At 32.5% G+C, this 18,235-nt stretch overlaps 2 protein-coding genes across 4 annotated transcripts; both read left to right on the top strand.

Moving 5' to 3' along the window:
- Positions 1-6,209: 6,209 nt before the first annotated feature.
- On the top strand, positions 6,210-15,251 carry LOC114177900 (probable serine/threonine-protein kinase SIS8). Of its 3 annotated transcripts, none has more exons than XM_028063489.1 (13): positions 6,219-7,666; positions 8,425-8,862; positions 9,080-9,183; positions 9,618-10,792; positions 10,926-10,966; positions 11,314-11,382; positions 11,752-11,852; positions 12,455-12,533; positions 12,631-12,729; positions 12,823-12,891; positions 13,116-13,165; positions 14,250-14,426; positions 14,757-15,251. In XM_028063489.1, the coding sequence occupies exons 1-13, from the start codon at positions 7,220-7,222 to the stop codon at positions 14,887-14,889; spliced, it is 2,982 nt and encodes a 993-aa protein (XP_027919290.1). In that variant the 5' UTR covers positions 6,219-7,219; the 3' UTR covers positions 14,890-15,251. The 3 variants fall into 3 exon arrangements, with proteins under 3 accessions (XP_027919292.1, XP_027919290.1, XP_027919291.1); XM_028063490.1 differs by having other exon boundaries at positions 7,383-7,666; positions 8,406-8,862; XM_028063491.1 differs by lacking the exons at positions 12,631-12,729; positions 12,823-12,891; positions 13,116-13,165; positions 14,250-14,426; positions 14,757-15,251 and adding an exon at positions 12,335-12,380 and having other exon boundaries at positions 6,210-7,666; positions 12,455-12,522.
- Positions 15,252-16,053: 802 nt separating this feature from the next.
- On the top strand, positions 16,054-17,854 carry LOC114177901 (peptidyl-prolyl cis-trans isomerase FKBP17-2, chloroplastic). The gene is made up of 3 exons (XM_028063493.1): positions 16,054-16,490; positions 17,146-17,190; positions 17,274-17,854. Exons 1-3 carry the CDS (start codon positions 16,105-16,107, stop codon positions 17,626-17,628), a joined length of 786 nt encoding a protein of 261 aa, XP_027919294.1. The 5' UTR covers positions 16,054-16,104; the 3' UTR covers positions 17,629-17,854.
- Positions 17,855-18,235: the final 381 nt, after the last annotated feature.

Below are 18,235 nucleotides of genomic sequence, written 5' to 3'. Positions count from 1 at the left end.
CCATCATCATTTACGGCTTTTAAGCAACTAGCTAGAATGAAATATTAGCCAACTGTTGAATTAGAATAGTTTATTATACAGTGTTTTGAGAAGTATATTTGGAAATTTTAAATTTTTGTTTTGTGAGGTGGTTTAAGCGAAAGTATTATTAAATTGTGAGGTTTAAAATGATCTAAAACAGTGACCAAACAATAAACCAAAGAAACAAAGTATGAGTGTGAAATGACATTGTTTGTTGTTAGAAACAAAGTTAAAAAGCGCGTTAGACGACAAATTCAGCGTTCTTCTTTTTAACTTTTCTTTGATGTCATGTGAGTGCTCTTTCACTACCTTCAAAATAATCAATTATGCATTCTGCTTAATCAATTATTAAAAGTCAATTGCAATCAACTATCACATTCTCATTATTCATTATTCATTCTTATTTTGAACTAATCAGTTGAATTATAACTATTATATTTTTCAATAAACTATTTACATTTTGTTTAAATTTGATACAACCTTAAAACTGATTATTAGCAATTCTTAATTATATGTATATATGTTAATATATTATTTAGCAATTTACACTACTTTTATTTATTTTAACCGATAACTCATTGACATAACAATTCATTAATTGATTTAATGGTACACTTATTCCTGTAATTTAATTGAACATGTCATCTTATATTGACCATGATCACATGGATCAATAAAAATGTACCACATTAATGATTTTTAAAATTATCCTCTCATTTACTAACGCAAAATGCACATCTTCATAATATTTAGTAGAAACAAACAATTTTTACTTTATCAAAATATCATATACTTTACTTTTTAAATGAATAAAAAAAATAAAAAAATACATATGAAGATTTTATATTGATTAGAGATAAATAAGTTTAAAATAAATAAATGAGTCTAAACCTCACATTTCAAATTATTTTAATAACACTGAGTTATTTAAAATGATATCAGAGTCCTATCAAATTTATTTCAGTAAAATTTATTTCAGTAAGATATGTTGTTCATTAAACATACAGTCTCACTCATTATCAAATAAATTATTATTTATTAAATTTATTATGTCATTATTATTGAATAACTCATTGATATATAATTTCATACACAAAATAGTATATCGAAACGTGAAAATAATATATTAAAATTTTTATAACGACTAAAATAAAACAAATTTATTATATATATATATATAAAAAACTTTAAATTAATTTTTTAAAATTGAAATAGATTTAAAATTTATGTATTAAAATGACATTTTAATGATCGAAATTAGAAAAATGGAATGAAATAAAGAATTGAATAGGACAAATTAGTTTACACACCATTACTCCTACACTATTTTGTAGATATTACACGTTTAAACCATAATTTTATTATATAATGTGTGATTAATTTTTTTATAAAAGATGAAGTTTTATATGTACGAAATTAAAAAAGTAGAATATAATTAATGCATATAGAACAATTAAAAAAATAACAAAAGCATCCACATGGTGAAATAAAATTGGAATAATTGATGAGAGTAACGAAAGGGGTGAGTTAAGGACAAAAAACGCCGCCCTTGGCATTATCATTTCTCTTGTTTTTTCAAATTCTCGTCCTTTATGCATTTATTATCATATCATTGCTTTGCCTTTTCCATTAATGTTCTTATCTCTTGCTTCTTCTTTTTTTTTTTATTCAATTTTATGATTTCTGATTTGCACTGTGTATCAACTGAGTCATGTCACATGGTGAAGAATTTCATTGGAATTCTTCTACTTTATTAATTTCTATAAATACTCAAGTTTCTTCTATAGGAATTTTTTACATTTTTTCTCCAACGTATTCTCCTATTTTTATAGTAACTATATTGCTTAATATTGAATACATCGTATTTCAACTAGTTAATCAGTCTACTCAACTATTATAAACGAGTAATGTAAGTTTAACGAGTCAAAATCATTTGTGTTTATATCATTAATTGTAGTTTTTTTTTTGTTTAATGATAAGATTATGAGCTTCATTTTTAGTTGAATAATTGTTATATGTTGCGTGTATTGTGATTTATAACATGTGCTATAATTGATCTAATAGTAAATATTTCATTTAATCATTCAAGTGGTATTTTTTTTATTAAATTTTATTCAAAGATTCTTAATTGTATTTTTAAAACTTAAGAAAGTTAATTCTCCATACATAAAATTAGTTTGTTTTATGCGAATTTGTATCCACAACACCAAAGTGTTTACCACTCAAATAAAATTCTTGTTTTTTTTTTTTCAATTGATTTAGGGAAATAAATATACAAATCTTCCATCTACTTAAAATGAGAACAACATACAATCGATTACAATGATTTTCTTTTTACCTAAATCAATAATATTAATATTTTGATTGGTGTATCTTATCGATTTATCACTATCCACTCGACTTGATTATAAAAATGATAAACAACTCATCTTAAATCTTGGAAGAATAAAAATGATTTAAAAGTTTAGAGAGATAACATTTTAAAATTATACAAAAAAGAATAAACTGTTTCGATTCTGCTCATAAATATTTTTCAATTAACAGGAAATCATATCTGTTAACCCTAAATAAATTAAGTCTTATAAAATTTAAACATATTTTTTCTCTTATAAAAATGTAATAGTGTTTTTATTCATCAGTTTATCAAACTCAAAGTAAATTTAAAAATATAATATATAGTTTAATTTTCAAACGAAGTTTGTTATATATATATATATATATATATATATATATATATATATATATATATATATATATATATATATATATATTTGTTCTAATAAATTTAATCATAAAGCTTAATAAAACAAAGTTAAAATATTGTTTAGCAATCTCTTAAAAAGATTATTAATACTAGTTTAATGATACTTATATCAATGAATCATACTTTCCTATCATACTTAATTATATTTGAATTTATCTATTTTTTATCTTCAAAAGTTGTTAATAAAAATCTTTTAAGGTGAAAATTTTCAAGAAAAAGACTATACTACCACATGTTTTTCACCTAAATTTGGGGAAACGTTGCCAAACTTTTGAAATGTTAATTGGGTTGAGTTATTTTTAATTTAATTTAATTAAATTGTGTTGAGTTTCATTTACAATTAAATCAAATTCGATGCAACTCAAAATATCTAACTTTTATAGAAATTAAGTGATGAATTTAATGTAGATGATTGAAAACTCTTACCTTACACTTGTATTATGAATAAACTGTGGTATATATTTAATTTCAAATCTTAAATTAGTTTGAAAAAAATCTCTAATAACTTAATTTATTAACTTACTTAAATATTAATATAATCGTATAAATTATCAGTTTTAACAAAACGATATTTCAAATATTTATTCAATGGATCCATCTCAATCAAATTTAACATAAAAAATATAGAAACTCTAAATCTAACTCACTTAAATGTTAATTAAACTAAATTAAGTTAAACATAAAGAATAGAGAAACTCAATTAAACCTAACCTAATATTTTTGTAGTGGAAATAATGATTTGAACAAATACATTTACCAACCTACCAAATTTTGCTTTTGAAGAATTAAAAAATAGTTAATTTAAATTAGATTCCAGAAAGTTCTATTTTAAAAAGTAATGTGACAGAGAGGATGATGAGAATGTCCGTAATGGTAGTATACTATCCCTGTTAATTAGGGCACCGCGAGAACGACACAACCACTCGTGCATTCGATCCACGTCATCCACTTTTCTACTATTAACTCAGTAAATGTTTGTTTAGATGTATAATTGATTTTTGTACTAAATATGTTTTTGTTCTATTATTTTTTTAGTAAATTTTAAAATTAGTTTATTTTAAAATTTTAGATTAATTTAGTTCTTCATCTTTTAAAATATGTGAATTTAGTTTTTTTAACCTAATTTTGTTAGTTTTATTTGATGTTTTGTACGCATTTCAGTATTATATTTAAGTTGTTTATACTGTTGACACATCTTTTCTTTAATGTTAAATCAAATATTATTATGATACGCATTTAAAATATCAAATAAACTTAACAAAATTTGATTAAAATGATTAAATATACATATTTCGAAAGATGAAAAACTAAATGGATCAAAATTTTTAAAATGAACTAATTCTAAAGTTAAGGAACAAAAAACATATTTAACCTTGATTTTTTAAGATTGAATCGATACATATATGGTTTTTGAAGTTAATTAAAAGATAAAAAAGTCACATTAAAAAATTTATCCAACTCGAATCAATCCTCCGATAAATCAAACACACCCTATAATATCAAACTTAAAACATAATCATCCAATTTTTAACTTGAATAATTTCATAATTTTCTCAGTGTGTTACTTACAAATAAAAGTAAGTTTAATATGTATGCTGTTAACAAAATTATCTGTTTAATCTTTGAGAAATTATTAGATGTTCGACACGTTAAGTAAGTGTACACGTTTGTATGTGTTGTTGGGCTTCCGTTTCTTTCAAAAATACTATTTTTAAGACATTTATAAATATTTTAGGTTGTAGCTTAAAGTATCAAATAAATTTATTACAAATTAAAGTATAAACACAATTTAGAAAATGAGATTTTAATAATAAATATAAGCACCCGTTATCATTTACTCATAAGTCACTGTCCTTCATGGGCAACGACTTTGGGGTTATGCATCAAAGAAATTTGTGGCCAGAAAAATTAGTGGTCGATAATAAAACAGCAATAAGTGTTGTATTGCAGAGTAATAGCTCACGTCACTTTTTTTTTCTTTTTGAGTTTTCCTTCCTTATATTTAATTATAATAGATCGATTCAATTGAATCTAATTTGTCAAAATCCATGAGGAATTCTTTTGAAAATAAATTAAATTAAAAAATATTTAATTCAAGTTAATTTCAGATCTCATTTCAAAATTAATTTAATCTAATATAAATCAAACTTATATACATAGACGTTGTTTTATTTTGAAAGTCGATGTATAACTCAGTTGTATAAATGGACATACATAGAATTTCTACATCAAAATTTCATTTTTCCAATATTCAAATCGAATTGTAAATTTTTTTATGAATTTAAATATTTTTGTTTTCACAACTCAATCAAACCAAATATGTGGTCAACACCGCTATTTACCAACCAAAACTAATTAGTCAATACCTCTTCTTCTCTTCAATTAACTTAGTTCATGTAATTACAGTAATGAGTATTTTTAAAATAAATTTTCTAATTTTGCAGTTATTTATTGCAATGCTTAAGACGGTTGTTTATTTTAATATAAATAAATTTAAATTATAAATAAACACGTATAGATACATTTCACTATAGTAATTATTTTTTAATAATTGTATACTATAAAAGTGTTTCAGGAGAAAACATAAAAATACATTATATAAATTATACTGGAATGTTTTTAAATTATATGTTTGTCAATCTATATAAGTGCTTGATTGAATATGTTGTTTATATACCGATTTAAAATTAATAATCTGTTCAGAAGTAAAATTAATGTATTTAAGTTGCCCTATTTTATAATTTTATGAAGAATCCTAGATGTGTTTTAAAAGGGAATTTTTTTAAAAAAATATATTAAACAAACACCATATAATTTGGTTTCTTAAAAAACCCAAATCAGTCTCATAAAAATAACCTTTTTAAGTAAAGTAGAGGGGTTTTTGTTCCAAAAAAAAAAGGTGCTAAAGCGAATGCATCAGAAGGATTTATACATTGAGTAGTTTTTTTACATACGAAAAAGAGAGAGGCTTTTACGACCATTTCATTTTGTGAAAGAAACTTGATAACTAAGGATTTAAGGAAGTAAAATTGACTAAAGAGGTTAAAAGTTAAAACATGTTTAATGTTTGATGAGATTTTGAAATATAGATGTTATAAGGTTTCCCCAGGGACAGTAATAAAGTGAAGGGACGTGTTATGTAATGTGAGTTGGTGAATGAGAGGAGTGTGTATGATTGGAGAAGAAGAAGAGTATTTAGAAAAGGGAATGAAAAATGATATTGTGGAAAAGTATGAATGGTGGAGGCTAATAGGTAAAGGTGAAAATGTAGTACGAAGTCTAGTAGACTCTCCACCATATATAAATTATGGAGAATGGTGGGATGCAATTTTTTATGGTATAACACTGTGTAGGAAGCACTAGGAGTGTAGCACACTCTAGATTTAGTTGAAAAAGGAAAAAAGAAAGGGGTAATAATGGGTACCGTTATCCGCGAGTAGCATAGAACCGAACAGAATTGAAGAGAGCATTGAAAAGGTGGGAGCAGAGTGCGGGCTACTCAAGTAGAAGAGATGAGATGAGATGAGGGTGCACATGAAAGTGAGTTTTTTTTAGCCACTTCCACTTCAATGAAATGCCCTTTGTCCTATACATGCATATCACTAAGGACAAAGATTGGGTATGCTTCAAATAGCAAAAGTTGAAGACTCAAAGCAACCATTTTTATTTTTCCAACTTGTTCATTCTGTATGCCAATTCTGAGCAAGTTCACCACAAGCACCCAACTCATGCCACCACCACCACTCTCAATTGGGACTCCACTAATCACACAAACACATAGAGATAAGGAGGAGGAGGAGGAAGAACAAAGAGAAAGCAAATTTGTTGTGTGTGTGTGTTTGTTTCCCAGTCCCACCACCAAGTTCCCCTTTAATTTTCTCTCTGGGATTGTGAAGTACTTGTGACCCTCTATCTTCTCAAGTGGGTCATGCTTTGTGGCCCCTACCTTCTCCCACTTGCTCCTAGTCTCTGCTGTCTTAGCCTCTGCCCTTTAATGTTGTCTTCACAACTCTCTTGTCTCTTCCATTTTTGTGCTCTTATTCCTTCCACAAACAGAAACAAAGATCCATTCTTTCTCCATATGGGGGCTAAGTGATTTTGGTTTCCCTGCTTCCTAAAGGTGGTGAATGGTATCAAACATCTGTTTGTGTTTCTTTTGGAATATTTCAGTCTTGTCTGCTGAATAGGAGACTGCTCCAGTTCAATTCAACCATCTGGATCGCCTCACTTGGAAGCTTGCAGGGCCTGTTGCTTGGGGACTGTTGTTTGGATTTGATTGTCTTGGTTCGGTTGCTGTTTCACAAAAAAGGGGTTCTTTGGATAGTTTTGTAGATACCAAAGACCATACTTCGAGCCAGAGAGATTCATGCTTGGTCAAGGAACAAAATGGAGAGGTTTCCACTTCTTTAGCATTCAGTACTATAGGGAATAGATATGAAGAACATTCTTAAGAAGCTTCATATCATGTCTAACCAATCAGATGATGCACAGGGGGCTACTTCATCAAAGAGCACCAAGTCCAGTGACGGTTCATCTTCGTCCACTGCCCCTAAGAAGCTTTCCAATTGGTTGCATTCAGTTTCTAATAGGCAGAGTCCCAGTCCTCCATCTCCCAATCTGGCCAGAGGAGAAAGAATGGAGCCATCTGATTCAGTGAGCAGTGGTGGTTTAGATGTTGTGTCTGATTCAGCAAGGCGTGATTCGGAGTCTAGCGCGTCTAGGGATCCTGAAGTGGAAGAGGAATATCAGATACAACTGGCTTTGGAGCTGAGTGCAAAAGAGGACCCTGAGGCTGTACAGATTGAAGCTGTTAAGCAGATCAGTTTGGGATCTTGTGACCCTGATAATACACCAGCAGAAGTTGTGGCCTACCGGTACTGGGTAAGTCATTTTGTTAGTCCATTGACTTCAAGGTTGATGTTACATTCTTCTAGTTATACTTATGAGGGTGCCACAAGAGCAAAACAAAAGTATCATCTATTACAAACCGAGACGTGCAATTCAGAGATGCTGCTTCATTTTCATAACTTGAATCATGGAATTGCAATAAGAATAAAGCCTGAAGAAAGGGAGGTGTGTGTGTGTGGTGGGGGGAGTGTAGTTTGAAAGCAAAGGATCTGTGACTCTTTATATTGCATTTGACTTCACTTGTTTTTTTGTCTTTAAACGTTCTTATCTGTATGATATGACAAAGATAACAACTCATGATTGTTGGAAGAATTTTGCCATCATTAAATATATCAATAGCACTCTGAACAGTGCTGTAAGGCTGGAACTTCCAATATTACTCAGCATATTTGCTCTTAGAAGTTGGAGTTTCATAAAGGCTACTGTTCCATCCATATCATATACATTGAAAAATGATACTGAAGTTGTGCCTGAGATGCATTAAGAACTTTCAATTTGGACTTATACGACATACTTCCTGGACATCAAACGGTTTATATTAGTAATGGGTTGTTGACATCTTGAGAAAGTAAATTTAGAGTTAATGATACTGAATTGATCAGGATGTTGATGCATGAACTGATGAAAGCTAACTTCTTTCTTTGTGTCACTTCATTACTTAACTGTAATATGTCCTACTTTATATTCCTTTCTGACTTATCTCATATCGTAGATTTATCCGTGCTTCACAGAATTACAATGCTCTTGGTTATGATGACAAGATCTCAGACGGTTTCTATGATCTGTATGGGATATTGACTGAGTCAACCTCTGCAAGAATGCCTTCTCTAGTAGATCTGCAAGGAAAATCAACCTCAGTTGATGTCACATGGGAAGCAGTCTTGGTCAATAGGGCTGCTGATTCCAACTTGTTGAAACTTGAACAAGAAGCCATGAAGATGGCTGCCAGTTCAGGAAAAGATTTTGAAGTAGTTGTAAATAGCAATTTGGTACACAAGCTTGCAATAATGGTGGCTGACTATATGGGTGGATCAGTTAAAGATCCTGAAAGCATGTCTAGAGCCTGGAGGAGTCTTAGTTACAGTCTAAAAGCCACACTTGGCAGCATGGTTTTGCCTCTTGGTTCACTGACCATTGGATTGGCTCGGCATCGCGCATTGTTATTCAAGGTACTTTTCCCAATCTTCTTCTTTCTGGTTTACATTTCAATGAAGAATGGTCTGGCTGAGTAAGCCTCTAGTAACATTAGTTATGGTAAGATATACTCCAAAATGTATTATTCCAATGGACAGTTAGAACCGTTATTTGCTATGAGATTTTTGTTATACTCTTCTAGAAGCTTCCATGATTCATCTAATAAAATCATATTTATCTTATTAAATGTAGGTTTTAGCTGACAGTTTGGGCATTCCGTGTCGATTAGTGAAAGGACTGCAGTACATGGGTTCTGATGATGTAGCTATGAACTTTGTCAAAATTGATGATGGAAGGTAAGCACTCTAAAAGTTTGATTTTGTGGTACAGACAAGTGAAAAGCATTATTTGTTTATACATAGTTCTCTGAGGTAAGGTAAGACTGCTTGTAACTGTCTACCCTCTCTAGACCATAATGAGTCATTGAAACAAGATTTCCATACTCATTTTACCTGCTTCATATGGCAATGCTAAATTTCAGTAGAATAGGCATGAAATCTTGTTTCATAATGCTTCCTTTGTCATATATTGTTCCTAACTTGAAAATGTGTTATATTACTATTTCTGATACTATTTACTAGTCTCCTTTGTTCATGTCAGGCTTTCAATAAATCCTTTTAATATTGCCTAGAGATGAATGTTCTCTCATTCTTTTTGTAACTTCCTTAAATAGAAGTTGCAAAAGCCTTGCTATCATGTATCTGCAAGTTATGACTGATATGAATTTCAGGGAGTACATTGTGGACCTAATGGCAGCTCCTGGAGCACTTATTCCATCTGATGCTACTGCATCACACATTGAATGCGATGGATCTTCCTTTGTGGCCAGTCCTTCATCAAGAGAGCTAGATTCGTCCAATGTAGCATCATTCAGTAGCGGGGTTGGAAGTTCATCTGAAGAAACTTCAGACTGTGGAGGGAAAGAATCTGGTTTGAGTGGGCTTGCTACTGGCAAGGAAGATTTAAAGAAACCATCAAATGAATCCAAAAATACCCCCTATGCAGAGAAGACAAGAGTGAAGGAATCTTCCAGCAGAGCTAATTATCCATACATGCATGGAAGATCTCCTTCTTGGACTGAGGGCATCAGTTCCCCTGCAGCACGTAGAATGAAAGTCAAAGATGTTTCCCAATACATGATTGATGCTGCTAAGGAAAATCCTAACTTGGCTCAAAAACTTCATGACGTTTTACTTGAAAGCGGTGTTGTTGCACCTCCAAACTTATTTTCTGAAATGTATCATGGGCAGTTAGGTACTCCAACTGGGACCAATTTTCCAACTGAACAAAAAGATGAAAATAAACAAGCAAGTTGCCAGCAAGAAATTAAGACTGATGACAGCCTAGTTCCTGCTCGATTTTTGCCTCCTTTGCCTTACCACAAAATTCTTCGCAAAGCAACTCTTGGCAGTGGTGATGGCTTAGGAATTGGTCTTTCCCTTGATACAGGGGAAACTACTGGACAGAACATACCATCTCAGGCAGAAGCAGCTCGGGTAAAGTATGGGAAAAATGTCCCAGTGGCAGCGGCTGCAGCTGCTGCTGCGGCTGTTGTTGCATCTTCTATGGTAGTTGCGGTGACAAAATCAAACACTGACTCAAATCTTGAGATTCCTGTAGCAGCAGCTGCTACTGCTACTGCTGCAGCTGTTGTAGCAACCACTGCTGCTGTCAGTAAGTATGAGCAGGACAGTCGAAGCGATGGGGATACAGAGGGTGGTGGTTCTGAGTCAAAGGGTAGTGGTGATGGAGAGCCTAATGCTTTAGGAGAAAACTCAGAAGGTGAGAGAAAATCTGACAGATCAGTAAGTAATGACAGCACAAAATCTGATTCTGCACTGGATGAGGTTGCCGAGTATGACATTCCATGGGATGAAATCAAAATGGGAGAGCGTATTGGACTAGGTTGTGCATTGTTTTATATTAGTCGTACATTTTTCTGTTTGACAGTGCTAGTGTTTGGTGGAGCACTTGTTTGTTGTCTTTGTTCTGTAGAAAAACTCAATTTGCTACTGTGTGGCTTGTGTTTAACATGCAGGATCATATGGGGAAGTTTACCGTGGTGAATGGCATGGAACTGTGAGTCTCATACCATCATGGACCTTATCAATTGTATTGTTTAGCGTAGTACATACATTTTTCATCTTTCTTTTATTATAGGTCTAGTCATTATTGTTTGCAATGAAATGTGAGTTTGTTGCAATTGCAAATAATGTGAGTCATTATTGTTTAGGAGTCATTATACCTTCATTACTGCAATTGCACCTTTGTATATGCAAGTACAACAATTTATAAAATGTTATTTTGTTGCAGTATTTCCTACCTAATTTATGTTACCACTTGTCAATATATGTATAGCCGTTGCTTCCTATTACATTGTGTAGATTATATATATATTTACAGTATGTTCCCTCTTATTTTTACAGGAAGTTGCCGTAAAGAAGTTCTTATATCAAGATATCTCTGGTGAATTACTTGAAGAGTTCAAAAGTGAGGTAAGAACATTGCTACCTACGGTTTTCTTCTTTTTCCATTGTACTTATTTATGACCCCATATGATATGATTAATGATTCCATCGAGTGTAAAGACTATAGCTTGGTCTCGTCAATAGATAAGATCAATAGAGGCTTTAGAGTTTTAGGGAGATAAGTGGATCAAATGGAAGATAGTTTAATTTAGTTGTTTCTTTAATCTTTCTAATTTAAGATTTGCCACTTCAAAATATTGTGAAGTAATTTTGTGTCAATTCTTCAGCTATTATGTAATATTGGTTTTTTTGTTGTGCCACCATCTCATTTACATATTTATTTGGTTCCCTGTTCAATGATGGAGGTGCTTGTTTAACGTATGTAAATTGCAATAGGTCCAAATAATGAAAAGACTGAGGCATCCAAATGTTGTTCTCTTCATGGGAGCAGTAACTCGGCCTCCAAATCTTTCAATTGTTTCTGAATTTCTTCCTAGGTAACTTGAATTTCTTCATTTCCTGAGCTTAATGAGACTGATATTTTGGATTTTCAATTTTTAGAAGTCGATATTTGCTTGCCCTACCATCTTAATCAATTAAATAGACAAATAGTTGTTAATGTTCTATGAGACAAGAGTAATGCTACATCTTCCAAAAATACTTTCTAAAATTACTTTAGCGAATGATGCAGCATATGCCATGAGAAGGAGAAAATCCTTATTGGATGGAAGAAAGTAGAAACCACTAGAATAATAGCATTTGGACCTCTCTTTTCTATCTTAATAATTACTTGATTACATATACAACATGGAAACACTTAAATGCTTTTAGTCTATCCTTTTCATAAAACTATTTGTGACTGTGTTCCATTCCATTTTCTAATATATGAATGCTGTGAACTGAAACTGTAGGCGTGTATTTGCAACTGTGCCATTTACTTGTTACTAATTTAAGCCCAACTCATACTGATGTTTGTTAGGCTGGTAACGTAAGAAGTCAGAAATTATAGATAACCACACTCAAGGGTATTTATTATACTTGATTAATATCTCTCTAAGTTTGATTCTTTAAATACTGAGATGTAGATAATCTTTTGCAGAGGGAGTTTGTATAGATTAATTCACCGACCAAACAATCAATTAGATGAGCGAAGGCGGTTGCGGATGGCCCTTGATGCTGTAGGATCTTGTTGTCCCAGTTTCACTCAGTAAATTGTTGCTGTAACAACCAGAGATGTCATCATTTATATAACCTTTCTCTCTTTTGATTATTCAGGCCCGAGGAATGAACTACCTGCACAGCAGTACTCCAGTGATAGTGCATCGTGATTTGAAGTCCCCAAATCTTCTTGTTGACAAAAACTGGGTTGTGAAGGTTCTAATAACGAATCTTGTGATTTATGTTCCTTACAGTGTTGTGATTGACTTTATTTGTTGATAGGTTATCACTCTTTTTGCTGTTGGATAGGTATGTGATTTTGGCTTATCACGAATGAAGCATAGCACCTTCCTTTCTTCCAGATCAACTGCGGGAACAGTAAGCTATCATAATTTTGATTTCCTTTGTCCAATAGCTGTTGTAAAATCTGTCCCCTTTATTAAATAATATCATGGCAATAAACATATGTTAGAACACAAGTTAAAGACACTTGTTATATCCTTTACCAAAACACTACTTTTGGAAGGCTGAGGATTTTCTTTCCTGTAAATTTTTAAACTACGTTTTCATGTAAAAATACTTATGTGTATAATATGTTTCAGGCTGAATGGATGGCTCCAGAAGTGTTGAGAAATGAACTTTCAGATGAAAAGTAAGCTGTGCTATTCTTAGCAGTTGTTTTTCTTTAGGGACACGAAGGTGTTGTGAAAACCCTTCGAATCTGACTTCTCTTCCTCTATTTAACATTGCCACAAATGTATGACTAGCATATTATGCATTCAAATATCTATGTAGATTTCATTAGTTTAACAAGTAGGCAAGCCAAACTGATTCTTTTAGCCTATTCTAAACATCAATAGCCAAATTTATGACTTTATATTAAGTGCACGTTTGATTCAGCTTATTTTGAAGAAATAATTGCTCATGTTTGTTAGCTTTCTGAAAGAGCGTTTGGAAAAGTTATATTTGCTACAATTTATACATTCCCAAGCAAGCCAATTATACCAAACAGGAACTAACTGCATGTCAAACTCGGTAATTAAAAAGTCGGATATATACCTACAGATGCTATACTGAAGGTTCTACAATGTTCAGTTCAGAAGGTATTGTTTTTAAGGCTTTACACTGAGGAAGAACATATTTGATGTTGGAGCATTGAATCACGATAGGGTATTGGACAGATTGAGTTTCATGACTGGAGATCAATTGTTTCTCTTCTATAATTTGATTATGAGGAATCTTAAGATCGTTAGCATCAGGCTGATGATGAGAAACAGAACCATCAGTTGATCTTGGATGCTGCAGCTTGGTCATGGTAACGAGGAAGAAAATGAAAATGAAGAAACTACTGATCATAAATCTCCAATGTGGTCCAATTTTCATTTTATTTTTTTCTGAAGTTATAATATTAATAAGAACATTCATGGGCTTGCACCTAACAACTAGAGATTTTGGGAGAGTTGGTTCTTGATGCTAGGCATCCACATTTTTTTCCCAGGAGGAGTGTGATAATCCATTTTTTCTCTTTGCAATTAAAATCAACAAAAAAATAAGCTTGGTTAACTTGCTGAATCCTCTGGAATCTACAGTTTTAGGGAAAACAAAACAAGCTTTATCTTTTCAGTGTACTAAAAACTGTTCTATCATTGTCTTGTCTCAAACCAATTTTCTCGTTGGCTCAGCCACTTCTTAAAACTCAATGCTTTTATGATGACAAGTTGCTACTCATTTTCTAGGTGCGACGTTTTCAGCTATGGCGTCATATTGTGGGAGCTCTCTACTTTGCAGCAACCCTGGGGAGGAATGAATCCAATGCAAGTTGTTGGTGCAGTGGGTTTCCAACATCGCCGTCTAGACATTCCAGATGATGTAGACCCTGCCATTGCTGATATTATCAGACAATGCTGGCAGACGTGAGTGAACTTTCAATCATTTTGTCCTTCCATTCTGAACTGTGACTCAAATATGTTATACTCTTCCATTTAACCATATAGAATTTTGGCATATCACGGAGAAGTTTTCTTCTCATTCTGTTTAGACTGTATGGATGAATTTCTAAGTTTAAATGGTGAAACATTTGGAGATGACGTGTTTTCTTATTTGAATGTGATATTTTAAAGGGCATAAACATGTTTCTAAGGTTGTAGACATGAGTTTGCAATATTATATCTCAGTCATTGCATGTAATATTTCTTTTCTACAATGTGATATATGACTGGATATGCTACTTTTCTGAATTACAGAGATCCAAAGTTGAGGCCCACATTTGCTGAAATCATGGCTGCTCTGAAGCCATTGCAGAGGCCAATTACTGCTTCTCAAGTGCCTAGATCAAGTGCTCAGTCATCTAGAGTTGCTGAGTTTCCCGCAGGATAGGAGAAAATTATACAACTAACATTTTGTTTTTCATTTTACTGCTATAAATGTGAGGGCAAATTGTAGAGTATTTACCGTTTGGGATTGACAAAAGTGATTGGTTCAGCTAACTTACATTCTCATTCAAGGTTTTCACTCCTCTAGTTCCTTCTTCTTCTTTGTTTTCCTCCATTTCCTTGTCTTTTCTGTGTAATCCACAGTGCAGTTAGTGTCAGGTTGTACCATTTGTTTGTACAAAATTCTTTGAAAAATGTTGTAATCAGTGTCTAAATTTTGTTGTTCATAAATAGTTACGGAAAATTGCAGCTGTAATTTGGATAGAAGAAAGGATTAACATAATTGAAAGTTGCTTGCTTCTGTAATTAGTGACCATGTTAACTGGGTAAATGTGCTAAATTCTCTGTGAACCTTGCATTTCTCTCTTGGACTTGCATACTGTTACAGGAAAAATAATGTTATTTATTCAGTTGTTTGTGTTTCTAGAGACTGAGCAACAACATAGGTGTTGTATTTGAGTGGAGTTGGCCTCATTTGCCCGTAACAATATGGTTGATACATTAACCAGTATAGTTTATATATAGTGAATAAGTTTAAATATATTTTTAACCCATTAAATTCAGATTAAAGTTTTAGTTCCTCTATCCAAGTGTTTCATACTAAAATGTAAGCAAACATCTGATGTAATGTGATGATCAGACAAAACAGATTATTAAGCAAACGACTAGGAATTGCTAATTATATAAATAAAGTTTGTAGCGGTATTTAGAACAAAAAGATTAAAATAAATATTTTCAAATTACAAGATTAATTTTAAATTTGAGGATCAAAAGTAAATTTACCTCAGATTTTAAAAGACTACTGACATATTTAATGAAATAGAATAAACCTAACTATAGATTGAGAAGAATGAGAGCCATGATGTAGCTATAGTTGGCATGGCAGGGAAACTTTTCCTTTTTCCCCTTTAAGACAGAAAGAAAGAAAGGAAGAAACGTGTTATTTTTGTTTTACTGGAAAAGTAGAGAATCAACTCTGCATAATTTATACGTAACAGCTAAGGTTTTTATAGTTTATGTTATCATCTGTGACATGTGCAACTAAAGGCTAAGATGGATCCTGTGAGGGATAAGGTGGGGACTACAAGCTCCTAACTGGACCTTGTGAGATATTTCTTTGTACCTTTTCTGTCTAAACCAACTTTCCTTCATCCTCAACATGGCTACTTTCTTTGGTTCCCCACCAATTTTCTCCCTCCCCCTTGCCAGAACTCATCACATTTCTTCATCATCAGCAACTCCACCACCAACACCTCCACCAACTCCTCCCCCACAATCTCAGCCCCCAACTTCCCCTTCACAGATAAGAACAACAAATTTGAATGAGGAAGCAGTGCAGGTTTCCACTGAAGCTAAGCAACAGAAGCCCATCAAACCAGTCACTTCATCCACTAAGGTTGAATCCACAGATTGGATAGCCACTTCCTTGACTAGACGGTTTGGGCTAGGAGCTGGTCTTGCATGGGTTGGTTTCCTTGCATTTGGTGTCATCTCAGAACAAATCAAGACTCGCCTTGAGGTGTCTCAGCAAGAGGCAAATACAAGGTCCGTGTTCCTAGTTTCTATAGAAAACTGTGAATGTGTAGTTTTTTGTTTCATCTTTTGAAAACTTCTTCAATCCATACAGAGATTTTTTGACATTGACATAACCAGACTTATGAATGTTACAAGTTCCCTCCCAAAATGTGGCAAAAATACATCATTTGTGGCACCAGTAGGTCTATTAGGCTGTGATAAAAGTTAGAAAAGTACTTTTGTGAATTCTAATACACAACTTTTAGAGTAAAGGTTGTTTGTATCTCTCAACTGAATCTAAATATGCACTTACTTATCAATAACTTTCCAGCAAATTTTTCAAGTTACTAAAAACATCTTTTTTTCCCTTCTACTGAGGTCTTCAGTGACTTCTTCAAGAAAATATACAGTTCTTAGAATTTGGGTTTGTACTGTAAAAAGTGTCTGAGTCTTATAAGAACTACATTACTTAAGTTTTACATAGTCTTTTGGCTGGCCCTTCTATAAGTAGACCTTTTGAAGACAACTAACTATAGGTTTCAATTAAGGCAGGTTAGAACTCATTGCAATTAACATGACTTTTCAACATCAAACCTCTTCTCTTACATTCACCAAAGTTATGCAGCAAAACTTATATATGAGTTGGTTCTTTAGTGATGACTGATGAACTTCTTGTCTTGCATAGGAATGTTGAGAAGGTGGAAGAGGTGGTGCTACCTAATGGGATAAGGTTAACCATCTTTCACACTCTAAAATATGCTAGGTAATTTTTGTACAGTTATAGGCCTTATTTTCTGATGCGTTGAATTGCAGGTACTATGAATTGAAAGTTGGTGGTGGTGCTTCACCAAGACCTGGTGATCTAGTTGTGATTGATATCATGGGAAAAATTGAAAACAATGGAGAAGTGTTTGTGAACACATTTGAAGGGGAGAAGAAACCATTGGCTCTAGTGATGGGATCAAGGCCATATAGTAAGGGAGTGTGTGAAGGGATAGAATATGTGCTAAAAACTATGAAGGCTGGAGGCAAAAGGAAGGTAATAGTCCCTCCAAAATTGGGGTTTGGAGAAAATGGTGCAGACTTAGGCACTGGTGTGCAAATCCCTCCATTTGCAACCCTTGAATACATTGTAGAAGTGGACAAAGTCTCCATTGCTCCTGCTTAATGATTAAATGCAAATTTTCCTCTAGTAAGTTCTTCCATTGTTCATAATTCCTTAAACCAATAATGCAGGGTGCTCAGCTTGTATCATATAAGATTATCCATTTATTTTCTCATTCTTTTCAATGGGATTGAAAGGTAATATACATTTCAACAGTCAACAAGTTTGTCTAACTACAATGATATCAACAGTTATCAGTAATATTCAAGTTGTACCACAATTCTTATCACTCTGCATATGCTAAATTCTGGTTTTTGTTCACATGATGTTAACATTTATGTAGAAGAAGTCGGTTAATAGCATTGGCAGCAGTAATGAAGATTCAAAAGATATCAGTTTTCATTTATCAGTAAGAGGACAAGCTAAAACAGATAAACCAGATACTGAGGAATTTGGATTAGGGTTAGGATTAGGATGAGGTAGAAAGCTTTGTACTATAGGACCCTTACACTTGCTCATTTAATAGCCCTTTGTGTATAACTGAAACTTAAAAACAGTATATTACTTTTAACCTAAATCTCAAGAAATAAATGGTCTGAGAGATATGCTGAATGTGGTTTTATTCCAAACAAATGAAAAGAAGTACCTCACACCAATTTTTGAAAATATA

This window comes from Vigna unguiculata, chromosome 3 (assembly GCF_004118075.2).
Source record: "Vigna unguiculata cultivar IT97K-499-35 chromosome 3, ASM411807v1, whole genome shotgun sequence".
Lineage (NCBI taxonomy): Eukaryota > Viridiplantae > Streptophyta > Magnoliopsida > Fabales > Fabaceae > Vigna > Vigna unguiculata.
This window is presented reverse-complemented; position numbering and strand designations above follow the sequence as displayed.

Excerpts from the sequence above, each read along its gene's own strand:
- LOC114177900 (XM_028063489.1), top strand. The coding sequence starts at position 7,220 with ATGAAGAACATTCTTAAGAAGCTTCATATCATGTCTAACCAATCAGAT. Across the intron at positions 7,667-8,424 it reads TTGTGGCCTACCGGTACTGG|AATTACAATGCTCTTGGTTA; the intron begins GTAAGTCATTTT and ends CGTGCTTCACAG. Across the intron at positions 9,184-9,617 it reads GTCAAAATTGATGATGGAAG|GGAGTACATTGTGGACCTAA; the intron begins GTAAGCACTCTA and ends TATGAATTTCAG.
- LOC114177901 (XM_028063493.1), top strand. The coding sequence starts at position 16,105 with ATGGCTACTTTCTTTGGTTCCCCACCAATTTTCTCCCTCCCCCTTGCC. Across the intron at positions 16,491-17,145 it reads CAGCAAGAGGCAAATACAAG|GAATGTTGAGAAGGTGGAAG; the intron begins GTCCGTGTTCCT and ends TGTCTTGCATAG. Across the intron at positions 17,191-17,273 it reads GTGCTACCTAATGGGATAAG|GTACTATGAATTGAAAGTTG; the intron begins GTTAACCATCTT and ends GTTGAATTGCAG.